The 14,109-nt window shown below is 32.1% G+C and overlaps 2 protein-coding genes across 3 annotated transcripts; both read right to left on the reverse strand.

Moving 5' to 3' along the window:
- Positions 1 to 1,279: 1,279 nt before the first annotated feature.
- Positions 1,280 to 3,571, reverse strand: LOC144545834 (uncharacterized). 2 transcript variants are annotated; one of them, XM_078294396.1, is made up of 3 exons: positions 3,432 to 3,571; positions 1,801 to 2,971; positions 1,280 to 1,677 (listed from the first exon to the last, which is right to left on the reverse strand). In XM_078294396.1, the coding sequence occupies exons 2-3, from the start codon at positions 2,923 to 2,925 to the stop codon at positions 1,654 to 1,656; spliced, it is 1,149 nt and encodes a 382-aa protein (XP_078150522.1). In that variant the 5' UTR covers positions 2,926 to 2,971; positions 3,432 to 3,571; the 3' UTR covers positions 1,280 to 1,653. The 2 variants fall into 2 exon arrangements, with proteins under 2 accessions (XP_078150522.1, XP_078150523.1); XM_078294397.1 differs by having other exon boundaries at positions 3,428 to 3,571.
- Positions 3,572 to 4,972: 1,401 nt separating this feature from the next.
- Positions 4,973 to 6,828, reverse strand: LOC144545735 (Calcium-binding EF-hand family protein). Its single transcript, XM_078294283.1, has 6 exons — positions 6,756 to 6,828; positions 6,530 to 6,654; positions 6,340 to 6,436; positions 6,135 to 6,244; positions 5,814 to 5,888; positions 4,973 to 5,238 (listed from the first exon to the last, which is right to left on the reverse strand). Exons 1-6 carry the CDS (start codon positions 6,823 to 6,825, stop codon positions 5,188 to 5,190), a joined length of 528 nt encoding a protein of 175 aa, XP_078150409.1. The 5' UTR covers positions 6,826 to 6,828; the 3' UTR covers positions 4,973 to 5,187.
- Between the last annotated feature and the right edge of the window lie 7,281 nt (positions 6,829 to 14,109).

Raw genomic sequence — 14,109 nt, forward strand, 5'->3', positions numbered from 1 at the left:
AATATTTTATTACAGGATAGATTATATTAATTTATTTTTTACAACCATCTAATTGCCGTCATTATTGTTGTCACAATAAATAATTATAATTATAGATAGCATAGACATAAAAAAGATTAATTGCCATTATTCTAATATATAAATAAAAAAATTGTTTTATGCTAGAACTATCCTTTTATTTATTTTTTAAAAGATATAACTTTACTTTTATTAACTAGGTCCAGACTTAAAATGTCATTTATTCAGTGCATTAAGATTTGATCATTGAAGAAATTGTTATTATTTTAGGAATTTCAGGTGTTGATGCTTGAACATGAAAAATTTCAAGTTAATTTATGAACTTTTATTTGCTCTAATTTTTTTTATTAATTACATGGCCCCAATACACCCCCAACATCTTTAATTTAGATGCTATTCACGAGAATTGAACCTGCGTCCTCTTGAGAGAGAGACGAGAGCTTATGCCTTTGCTCTAAATTAATATTTAGAAATTTTACAAAAAAAAAATTATGATTCTTTTACACAAAATTAAATAATAAAATTTAAGAGAACAGTTAAGAATTAGTTCATAGGCTTCTCTCACAATAATCAACATATATATAGTACCGTTACTAGTCCTTCTCAAAAGAACTGAATTTATTGTTGTTAGAAAAGTTCAACAAGGACCAATTTTGTTCCTTTTGGAAAGTTGACCAATTTATTGGTTCAAAAAAGGTTGAAGGAAGTTACTAATTTGATTATGTTTTTCAATTCAAGAAGCAAGTTGTTTCTTTTTTATTTTATTTTTTGCAAAATTTCTTACAAATTAATTTTGAGCAAATAAAAACTCAGGAACTAATTTATTAATTTTCCTTGAAAATTTTATTTTAGCTTCTGATTGCAAGTAACATCTAATTAGGGATTTGAGGAGTTCAATCAATTATAAGGGCCCAAAATCCCAAATTCAACCCAATATTACATGCTTTGTCTGGAACTCATTTTGGTGAAACACAAGCCCAAAATTCAAATTAGTGATTGTCAAACTACAATTCCAAATATTTCTGTTCTAAACAAATATAAACACCATTTTATTCTGCTCCTGCAAGAAAAAATATCCTAAATGCAGAATTCTAGCATCTACTTGTGGCTTATTATTAAATATCCTAAATGCAGAATTCTATTTTCTTTGTTTATATCTTGGTTTTTTCTCTTTGCTGAGATACAAAATACTTTACAATTAATGAATATAAGTTGCTAATTTTGCTTGAATATTCAAATTGCTTGAAAGAGGCATGTTTGCCTTTATAAGGTTGTTCTTTGATTTGCACTGATTCAGCAACTAGGCCTCAATTTTTTTTATACATTGTTTCTATACATCTACAAGGGCTACAGAGCAAAAACCAGTGCTTCTAACAACAAAAAAGTAGCAGGAAACAAATGGGACTCATTTTGTAAAAGCTCAAATACAGTCTTGCATCATTACAATAATTTTGTGCTCCATTGCATCAAATAATTTACATATTTGATATAAATACTGATGCTCAGCATATACAATGTACTAATTTACATATATGGCTCTGAACATTTCCATTGTACTGGTGAGCAAGAGATCGATCATCTGGTTAACATGGTTGTGTGATGCATGCATCGCTGCTACTTACGGCCTTGACATGACTATAACGAGAAAGACATCACCGCCTGTTAAAACAACGTAAATTGTTAGAGTTGTTTACAAGAACAACAAAGTGTTAATTTATCAGTATTATGAATTTAAAACAATGAAAGCCATATGGAAATAAGTAATTTTGTGCAATCAAGTACCTCAATAACAGAGTCCAGTGTCTTATCCTCCTTCCTAGTGCACTTTTTCTGAGGTTCAGGCGCTTTCATCCGACTCTCAAGTGTCATGAGTTGCTCATATATATCCTTCAACATCTTCAAATGTTGTTCACCGCTCACCGCGTTGATCTGCTTTGCGCATTTCTCCTTCTCAAGTTTCTCCAACCTCTTTTTTATTTGATCGAGGTCATTGTCAGAATTCAAGCTCGAAGCGCGAGAAACTTTATAACTTGACTTGCTGCAATTTCCTTTTTTTGGGGTGTTGGCTTGCGGTATGAAAAGCGACTCAGTGGAAGATAAAATGTTCTTGTTTTTCGGCTCTTTTATTACTTCGCTACAACTACTTTGGCTTTCTGGTACTTCAAACACATCATGTACAACAACTACGTTTGAATCGAGATCAGAAGCGGTGCTGCTAGAACACTTTGATTCTGATAAAACGGTTTCGCTCGGTGCATTACTTCCACAGCTTGCTTCTATCGATTTGCTTCTCTCCAAACATGATTCAGATTCATCAATTTTCTCCAAAAGCATATCAAGTTTAGCCGTTTTGTCTAATTCCGCTTCGTCGATTTGGCTCAAGTACCGACTAATTTTCCTCTGAGCAAGTATAGGACTTAATGGACTATTAGCCAACTCGTCCCGGATTTTAGCATATCGAAAAACCGGTAACGAAGTATTTCTCCTGATCAAATTCGGAATCTCGCTAATAATTTGATTGCGTGCTTCTCTCTGTTCTTCAATATCATGAACATTTACTCCAACAAACGACAGTTTTTGCCGGTACTCGTTAAGTTGTTGACGCAAAAAGGAGATCTCCATTTCCTTCTCTTGCATTTCATCTTCGAGCTCGGCCATGTTTTCTTCAACATGTTGCATTTTCTCCTCGGCCATACGTTTGTATTGGCTTGCCTCCATTTTCTCGGCCGCTTTCTCTCTCTCTAGTCGAAGAATCATGTTGAGCGCCTCACTCGCCGCTGTGGCCGATGCTTCCCTTTCCTCCTCTATCTCGATACACAGGTTTGTCATCATCATGTATTGATCATAGAGCGCCTCTTTCAACTCGGCAGTCTCTATTTCATCCAGAGCAGGACGCCGACTCAGCATTCTATCGTTCACTTCTGTTATTCGACAAAAAGATGCAGATTGGCCCCTGTACAAATACATAATAGGATTTATTTTTTATCTCTTGTAAAATGTTAATAAATTAGAAACGCATTTTTCTTGCCGCTTTTCTTGTATTTAAAAGTACAGTTTCGCATGTTTATAGTGCATTTTACACTATTATAATGAATTAAAACATTAAAAATACTAAATTAGTTCATATCATTTCCAATTTCAGAGGGTGTGATACTGATTTCTAAAGTAGCCATGAAAATCTTGGTACATGCAAGAACATAAGCTGCATGAACACAATTTTTAACCCAAAAATTAATTAACTATTTCTCATTGGCATTATTTCCTAAATTCAAATCAGAAATATATAAAATAAAACAAGGCATTGTCAGTATTTACATTGTGTAAAATTGGTATACAATTGGTGATATATTTTTCCGACGGGAGACAATCAACACAAAAAATTCCACCAAAAAGGATTAAAATTGAAAACTCACAGATATTGTTCTTCCCCAATTCTCTTCTCTAAAACGAGAAATTGCACAGATGTGAAATTCTAGAATTGCTCCCAGATGTTGCCCCCCTTTGAGCTTCTCTTTCAATTGCAATTTTTTGTAATTTTGATATTTTGGGGGGAGGAAAATTGAATTACCGAATCCAAGTTTAAAGACTATCCTCCCTGTCTACTGTTAAATTTAAAGGCCATATATTTCCGGTCAAAAGACCGCGTCTAATGGTCTTCTGTTTCTTACATGGAATAGCCTTTCGTGCAACAAATCACCTATGTGAAGAAATAATTCTTCAGTCTGACCCGCTACATGAAACAAATCACAGTAGATCTCCGTTTGAGAGGATGAATGCTGTGTTTGGCTTTGACTCGTTTTTCCAGCTTGGTGGGATTAACTGCTACAACTATCACTCGCTAAAGAAAATTCTGAAAATTTCTAGAAATTTTTTTTTTTTTTTTTTTTGAGGTAATACAATAGGAGCCAGTTTTTTTTATCATAACATTCAAAATAAAAAAAAGTAAATATATACCATCAAAATTTTCAAATCTCTTTTCATAGTACACTATTCCTGTATAAAGCAAAATATTGAATAATTTGATGTTATACTTTTTTTTAGTCTTTTATGAAATGAGATTTGAGAAATTTGATGGTATAAATTTTTTTTTAATGTTATGAATAAAATACCGAAATAAGAACTTTCCAATTTTTATATGTGGACATTGAATTTCATGTTGTAAATTAGTGGCAATTACCTCCCTACTATTTAATTTGCTATTAAATGCTCAAATTTGAATACGGAAAAAGCATAATATGATGGGAGGTTTATAGTTTAATCTAAAATACTTATGATATGGTTTTTTAATTTGTAGAATATTAGTGAAAATTCATTTGAAAAATATAGGTAAATGGATGACATATTTGTAATACACGAAATGTCTACTCTACTATTACTACTACCATGTTGTAAAATTCTTTTACAAAATTACAACATTATTTGATGTGCATAATTCAAATAAAATGGTTTTATATCGCATGTCAGCAGCAGTGTTGTAAATAACGATGTGTGCTTGTTAGACGAACAGAGAATCATCAACTAATTAATCAGGAATAATGAGGTATAATATACAATAATCGAAAATAATTGACTGTTTAATCGGAAAAATCCATGACAATTTTGTCGCCATCAACAACTAATTGACCGATTATTCAACCTAAACGGCTGTTTTTTACATCATTGGTCAACAGATGCTGAATTTCCTAACTAAAATTCTTTAATTGTGCTGAATTACGGGCCGGGATGAAAAACCCAATTAAGCCTGAAAACTGAAACACCAACAAAAAGGCCTTATCAGCCCAATTTGAATGTTTTTGTTTCACACAAAAACCTAATATGTGTAGGGTTTTATTATTTTAGTTATATATATTAAACTCTATCAAATTCAACAAGCCTAGGACTGAGCTAATATAAGAATTTGTCCAAGAAAAGAAAAAAAAGACAAGATAACAGAATTACAAATCAAACCCTGAAAGAAGAGCATCTCAAATGGCAACAGCAACAAAGTAACTATGTCGAATAAACCCGTATTCGGCCGGTTATGACATGAAAAATATAAACTCTGAGCAGAGTTAATCGATACATCTACGTAGTAACAAAATGCTTGCTACAACAAGGATGTGCAATAATCCAAAATGGAGTTGCAAATAAAAAATACATGACAATAGAATGACATATAACATATTCCTCCTAGTCAATAGGGACTTCAACCTCCATTTTTAGTTCAGAACTACCAAATATCTGTGCCAAAAATTTTAAAAAAAAAATCGAGAAATTGGTGAGCCAGAAATTTTTAATACAAAATAATGAGTTAGGCTATGGTACTATGTAGAGCGCATATTAGTCCGTACTATAGATCATTATCTCCATTTTCAAAGTCCAAACAATTGATCCGAACCGTTCAACATGATCTCCATATGAAAATGTGCTTGTAGATCAAATTTCATATTTTGCAGAATTTTTTTAACTATTTTTTTAAGATAGGTAGAAAATCACTTGATCTAAAGATCGATTCTAGACCATTCAAAAGTAGTGATTTTCTATCTATCTAAAAAATAGTAAAATTTAGTCGGCAAACACATTTTCATATGGAGATCATGTTGAACTTTGAATAACGAAAATATTGATCTGTAGTATGAACCAATTGACGCTATGCATAGCACTGCATAGCCTCACTCAAAAAGAATCTATTACCTAAAACCCAGAGAAAGATTAGTTCAATAACAAGCACCAGTTACTAGTACAAATCATTCAATCCAATATTTGTTTTTTGGTACCGTATCAGTTTCAATATCATAGTATGGCAATTTAAATACCTTTATGAAATCAGATAAACCGAGGGATGAATCAGGTAAAAGGCCGGCTTCTTCAAAAACATGCGCCAAAACTTTCTACAAGAAGGAGATAATTGTAGCAGTTAGATATCAGAAACAACAAATTGTTCCTTATAAATAAATAAATCTAATTGCTAATCTATTGAATTTGTATCTACAATTATAGAACATGCAACCCCTGTTGAAGTCAATGGTACAATTTTTTTAATTAGTTTAATGTAAATAACAAACAAACAACCTTTACAATGTGATTTAAATGCGCTAATTTCTTTATTAAACAAAAAAAAAGAGGTCAATTCTGACCTGTCTTTGTTGTTCACTCATAAAAGATCCGGTTAGGTCCCTCAAAATACTTAAAATATCATCAAATGTTACTTTTCCATTGCAATCTAAATCATAAACCTTGAAAATAACTGCAACAAAATTGAAGCATCATAAGCAAGAATTCCAGAAAACCACTTTCTGGTATACAATTTGACAATTAAAGCAAGTTACTGGTTTTACTGACACTCTATCTTTTGCCAAGGTGTTGTTCGAGGACTAAATGCTGATAGAAATGCAACAAACTCCTTAAAATTCAATCCATCTACCATTCGCAATAGTCTCTGGTAAAAAAAATTCATTCATTAATTAACAGTAAAATTTCAACATTTTCTTTGAAACTAAAAGAGGATAAATCACAAAACTAATTTACCAACCTGAGCTAGAGGATTAACCGCGAACTCAGGAACTGACATGAACTCATCAGTTGAGACGAACCCACCACTGTTTCGATCCAACTGACAGAATCTATTGTACAGAGAAAGTATCTCTTGCTGAGAAACTGAAATCAGATCGAGAAAAGAACGCAAATTTATCATAAATTTCCTCAAAAATGAACCATGGATTCAGCCAACAGTACCCAAAAAAAGGAATCGAAATTACAGGCGTGATTGCAGTGCTCCTGGACCTCTTCGATGTCATACTGAGTGAGCATGGATGAGCTATTTCCCATTGAAATTTGTTTCAGGAAGAAAATGTCGCACGAATTTGATTTGTTTTAGGTAGTATCGCTCTATTAATCAAAAAAAAAAAAAAAAAAAGGTATGATTGCTCTGGTTCAGAAACCTAAAGTAACTCAAAATTTGCGTTTATATCCTAACCGTCCGATCAGAATCTGGGCCAATCTGTCACGATGTGGAAATGTGGAATGCACAGGATCTCTTTCAATATTCGTGTGGAAGGAGATCTGACGGTATAGATCTAAACTCAAAATTTCAGATACTTTAGCGACATGGATTCAGACGGTCTCGCCTCGTTCGAGCTACGAGTGGAGCTTGGAACATACAAGAGATTTCGAGTGCGTATCCTCTGAGATATCTCAACTTTTGCGTGACCAACGTGTCCGGTGCCTATTCGGGGGTGATGTAGGGGGTCATTATTATGTGTGCTTTGAGATTCGTGCATAACATATTTAAACGGTTAAGATTTTCCATAAAGTCGCGCAAAGTTTCAGATATCTCAGAGGATACGAATTCAGAGATTTCGGGATGAACTGAGAGATTTCAGATTTTCTGTGGCGCGTACAAATATATCATTTTGTATTGCGCACCGGAATATACATAAAGTGACTCGCTACACCGTGTGATAGCCCGTATCAGAATCCAAAAGAAGGACAAAAGTTTGGAGTAATTTTTTAATCAATCTAAGATATTGTGTGGCACGTACAAATATATTATTTCGTATGGTGAACAGGGATACACATGAAGTGACTCGCTACACTGTGTGATAGTTTTAATTTGATTGTTAATTAAATTTTAAGTTATGTCCTGATATCTTTAAATTTCTAATTAGATGTCATAAATTTCTCATATTATGTAATGTTGCTTTTTATTAGGTTATATTTTAATTTTGTTTCTAACTAGGACTGCATGGAAAAGAAAACAAAAAGAAAAAAAAAATCAACATAAGTCATAACCTAAGCTACAAAATTTCAACCAAACAAAAAATAGCTTAACTTAGGTAATCTAATTTAGAATAACTTAGGCTATAAATTCCAACCAAATTATGAATAACTTAAACGACCTAATTTAGAATAACTAACTTAAAACTTTTTGAATTTTAGATCTCAATCAAATACGACCTAAAAGTTTTGTCAATCGTCTTAATCACATTTCACAACATAGAAAGTGCATTAGTGCTTTTAATTCATATTGACAAATATGGATCAATTATATTGATTTTTGACACTTAATTTGCTGAAATTCATTTCATCTTCATCCAATTAGTCTTCGTTTTTATGAGTAGTTTACACAAATTTGCAACAATGTTAATTAGAGCTGGCAAAAATACTCATAGCGCGTGGATTGATCGGGATCAATTTGTGATCGATCGTTAACAACTTGTTTGTTACTAATTTGGTTCAGTTTAAACGAGTTTGAGCAGGGCCTAGCTCACTCGTTAGATATATTTTATGATTTTAACTAATATGTTGGATGAAAGGTTAAGGCTACGATTCGATATTTTTTTATTCAATATTGTATTTTTGTTATTCTATAAATTGCTATGTTTGATGCTTTGTTTGATAGACTTGTTTCATTCTATTAACTACACTTCAAAATAAATATCTGATGCTTTATTTGATGGGCTTGTTTCAAATAAAGCCTAATGCACAAAACGAGCTAGTTCGGTCCAGCTCAATGCTGACTCGATCTGATTATGAACTAACATTTTAGCTCAGCCCTTAGGGTGCGCTCCGCAATTGAGGGTGAAAGCCTTTATTAATGGAAGGGGAAGGAAGACGCTCACCCCCGAACAGTAATCTTTACACCCCAATTTGGGGTGAAGATTGTCGCTAAAAATCACTACGCGTTCACCTCCGCACAATATGCGTTCACCTCCGCTTCCTCTCCGCTTCTTCAGTTCTGGAGCAGGTGAAACCTTCGAACAGCTGCGGTCTAAGGCACCGTTCACCTCCACACAGTGTATTTTCCTTCATCTCTCTCCGCGTAACCTCAATTGGAGCACACCCTTAATCTCAGCTCACTCTGTTATTGTGTCATAGCTCATATCTGTTTCTTATACAAACAAAAAAGTTAATTTAATTTTCTCCCTTCGATTTTTTTTCTTTCTAATTGAAAATGCATATAAATAATTTCCAATTTCTTTTAATATTGTTAGGTGTTTAATTTGAAATTTTATTATGAAATAAAGAAATTTCGGCTAAATTTTTTATTCCTTCCGACAATTTTTTTTTCTAAACGAATATAGTGAGAGATTGCCACGTGTTAGCGGGGGGGAATCATTGCATGAGAATGCATATATAAGTGGGTCCTACTAAGATTGGAGCAACCCATGATGTGGTGCCACTTAAGCATGTGCCCCCATCGCTTTTGTCGGGTCCCATGATTCCTCAAAAGCATCTAATTTAATTACTCTTTTTGTATTTCTTTATTTGTTTTATATTTTTTAAGGTTTTGTTTTTTGACTCGCTGTCTATGCAAGATCTTCTCCATTTCTCTCTTTACGTACCATCATCATCATCATCATCATCATCATTACCATGATTATTATTATTATTATGTGAAGTAAAACGAGTGTTTTACTTCACGTCTATATCTTCAAATTTATAGTTTAAAACGTCGATCTGAACCGTTTATGTTTATTTTCATATTAAATTATATTTGGAGACCAAATTTTACAATTTTTAAAAAATGTTAATATTGTTTTAGAATTTTTAAAAATCATTGTTTTTCATAGAATTGTGGACCATAAAATTTAGGAATTTAAAAAAATTCAAAAAAAAAGTAAAAAAATTCTAAATATTGTAAAATTTGGTCTCTGAGCACAATTTAATACGGATATCAACTTGAATAGTTCAGATCGACATTTTGAACTTTGAAATTGAAGATATAGACGTGAAGTAAAACACTCGCTTTACTTCGCAAGTACCGTAGCCCAACTATTATTATTATTATTATTATTATTGAATATTTGTTTCAGAATAATAAATGTGTATTGATTAAAATGAAGATCATATCAATTATAAGGGACACGTGGTGGTTTGACATAAAAACAAAAGGATTGTCCCCACCAAGCAGGTCCTGGTCCCACACACGCAAATTTGTTTTGCTCTGTACATTCCATGAACAACGGGAAAATAAATATTATACTGTTCATCGAATTTTTACATACTGTTCTGATTAAACTTTTTAATACTTATTCATGTTATATAATTTTCTGACACGGATACTTCCATTTCAATTGAAATTTAATTGAAAATAATGCATAATATCATTTCATATTATATAATGTTATGTCATGTAAATTACAACAGAATATGTAAAAAAGATAATAATAACAGTATTTGAGGAGTTCACCTGCCGACAGTCCTCGGACTTAATCTCTGTTTATTTATTCAAATTATTTATTTATATGTTTATTTTGATTTTATTCATGATTTAACTATTGATGAGTAAGCGGCAAGCGCCATGTGGAGTGGTTTTGCAAAAACACCCCTCAAGAATCCTGTTTTTCATTTAGGTTCACTCTATTTTTTTATTTATTTTATAAATCTCCATTCTTATATTATATGCATGTAGTTCATGTCCTGATTCGCCAACAGCTTAGATTGAAAAATAAATTTTCGAATTGAATATCAACCTTCCAATTACATAATTTGTTAAATTTTGATTAAATACATTTATTTTATGTGTATAAGCCTAAAGTTAATTGAAAACATACTCGTCACATAGATTGCTAAATGGTTTGTCACATTAAAATCGAATGAATCCCTATCGATCTGTTTCCTTATTTTTCCTTACAACTATCTTTGATTTTTACAATCAAATTATTTTCTTATTTCTCCATTTTCTCTTTTTTTTTCATTTCTCCTCTTCCTATATAGTTTTGACAATGAAAATAAAAAAGCAATCATATCTTTTTGGATTATGTTTATAGCTACTGTATCTTTGTGAATAGATAAATAACAAATCATATATTTCTGATTTTGAGAAAAAATGAAGAATATCTACAACTTTCGTGTATATTATTTTCATCTTATGGTGAGCAAGTATTTTATTGACAATTTCATATTAATGTCATCCTTAAAGTAAGACAACTTTTACAAACAAAAAACAAATAGGAGGAGAAATTAATTGCCTTTGTATAAATTCTGGGCTATTACAACTAAAAGCACAAATTCATACACATATGTTCAAGTTTAGCTTACCTCCTTGGAAGTTTCTTCTAGAACCTAGCTTACCAGTATATATACAGATTTAAATCCTAATTCCCTATATAATTTGACTAAATGTACCTCCTTTTTATTTAGAAATTGCATTTTTTACAGATGCCTAGATATGCAAAAGCTTTTGTTTTGAATTATAAAATATATTTTCTTTAAGAAAAAAAAAAGAGAAATATCAGTGAAGTGTTTACAAAATGTTCTTCTCGTCATAGAAATCCAGCTTTAGATATGGGTGCACAAAAATTTGGGTGCATTTGAACCCTCCTCATATATATATATATATATATATATATAGAGAGAGATGGGCTACGGTGAGTTGCGAAGTAAAACGCGTTTCTACTTCACGCCGTATTTTTATTTTGAAAGTCCAAACGACCGATCCGAACCGTTAGATATTTAATCCATATTGAAATGTGCTTGAAGACCAAATTTTACATTTTTTGGAATTTTTTTACTATTTATTAAGCATTTTTGAAAATTGCTGTTTTGCTGTGAACAGTAAAATTTTCTGGACCATCAGATCAGCGACTTTCAAAATTGCTTAATAAATAATAAAAAAATTCCAAAAAATATAAAATTTGGTCTCCAAGCACATTTTAATATGGAGAACAAGATGAACGGTTCGGATCGACATTTTGAACTTTAAAATCGCAAAATATGAGCGTGAAGTAAAATAGTCGCTTTACTTCGCAACTCACCGTAGCCCACCTCATAGATATATATATATATATATATATATATATATATATATATATGAGGTAGTCTACGGTGAGTTGCGAAGTAAAACGCATTTCTACTTCACGCTGTATTTTTATTTTGAAAGTCTAAACGACCGATCCGAACCGTTAGATGTTTAATCCATATTGAAATGTGCTTGGAGACCAAATTTTACATTTTTTGGAATTTTTTTACTATTTATTAAGTATTTTTTAAAATTGCTGTTTTGCTGTGAACAGTAAAAAAACAGTAAAATTTTCTGGACCATCAGATCAGTGACTTTCAAAATTGCTTAATAAATAGTAAAAAAATTCCAAAAAATGTAAAATTTGGTCTCCAAGCACATTTCAATATGAAGAACAAGATAAACGGTTCGGATCGACATTTTGAACTTTAAAATTATAAAATATGAGCGTGAAGTAAAATAGTCGCTTTACTTCGCAACTCACCGTAGCCTAGCTCTATATATATATATATATATATATATATATATATATATATATATATATATAGAGAGAGAGAGAGAGAGAGAGATTGACTAATATGCTTTCGGTAGAATATGGGCCGAAGTGCTACCGATCTAAATTTGAAATTTCAAAATCTAAAAAGTCGATCTGAACCATTTATCTTGTTCTCCATATTAATATGTGCTTGGAGACCAAATTTTATATTTTTCTGAATTTTTTTACTATATATTAAGCCACTTTGAAAATCGCTGATCCAACGGTAGCACTGTTTTGTTAAGCCATCGTTGGATCAGCGATTTTCAAAGTGGGTTAATAAATAGTAAAAAAATTCAAAAAAAATGTAAAATTTGGTCTCCAAGCACATATTAATATGGAGAACAAGATGAACAGTTTGGATCGGTCATTTGGACTTTGAATCCGGTGATTTATGGTCCAATGCACAAAAATGTCTATGCATTGCAATGTACCATAGCCCATCTCTCTCTCTCTCTCTCTCTCTCTATATATATATATATAGGCAAAGGTGTAAATGGTCACATACAAATCAGATAGTGATCAAACCGTATCTTTATCCATTATAATTTTTCAAATATGAATGCGAATATGGATAGTCTTGGATACAGATACGGATTGGATATTAAATGTATACGAATACGGATCAGATATCAGATGGATATGAATATAATTTGGATAATTAAAAAAAATACTAATATAGATTCTAGTAAAGTATAATATCTAAATATAGTTTTTTCATTCATTAATTATATCTAATATTTTTCATAATAAATTTGTTGGATACAAAACATATATCATAGTACCAAAATATTAGTCACTATTCATCTCATAATGTTATATTGTTAATCAGAATATATCAATTCAAGATCAATAATGTTTCTTTCTAAGCATATAGAACAAAAAAAACAAAGAGAGTCTTGAACCAACTACATTAATGATCACATATCAATACCATGCAACTATAATATAAGTAATAAATCATTGGTATTTAACAAATCATTTCTTGTGGAGTAGAGGTGTAAACGGTCAGATACATATAGTTACGGATAGTTAATTATTAAACCGTATCCTGTTATAACTTTTCGGATACGCATACGGATACAGATATAGATAGTTAATTATTAAACAATATCCTTATCCATTATAATTTTTCGGATATGGATACAAATATCGATAATCTCGGATACAAATACAAATCATATAATTTAAGTAATTTTTTGAATTCAGATCGGAACAAAATCAGATAATATCTTTGATATCCCGCAAATATATCTACATTTCGGTCCTGATTTCATACCAGACAATTGCTTTAAACTGTTTAATCAGCTGTGTTTCATTGAAATATGCCAAGATTTGGTACTGCTGTGAGTTTGTTCTTGTTTTGCAGGATACGAGCAAGATTAAGGTGGAAACAAGCGCTTCAACCTTTCGGTCCGACCTCCATGGTCCGACCCCTGATCCGACCTCTCTTGTCCGACCTCCATGGTCCGACCCCTGATCCGACCGCCTCTGTCCGACCCTCTTGGTCCGAGTCGGACCAGAGTTATGTCCGGGTCGGACCAGCCTTCGCAGAACAGCTCTATTTCAGCTGACAGCTGTCAGGACGATTCAAACCCTATAAATAGGCGGGATTCGCTCTTTCCAAGGAGAGAAAAAAAAACGACCATTTCCAGTAAAAATTGAGATCTGAGAGGAGCAAGAGAAGGAGCAATTGAAGGAATCTTGGAGAAGACTTGGAGAAGAAGGAAGGGAGCTCAAAGAGATCGACGGATTGCGAATTCTCTCCTCCTCCATCTCCATTCTGCCATGGCTTTCCCTCTCTCTTTACTTTCTTTGATCTCTAGATCTATGG

This window comes from Carex rostrata, chromosome 28, assembly GCF_964058835.1.
Source record: "Carex rostrata chromosome 28, lpCarRost1.2, whole genome shotgun sequence".
Lineage (NCBI taxonomy): Eukaryota > Viridiplantae > Streptophyta > Magnoliopsida > Poales > Cyperaceae > Carex > Carex rostrata.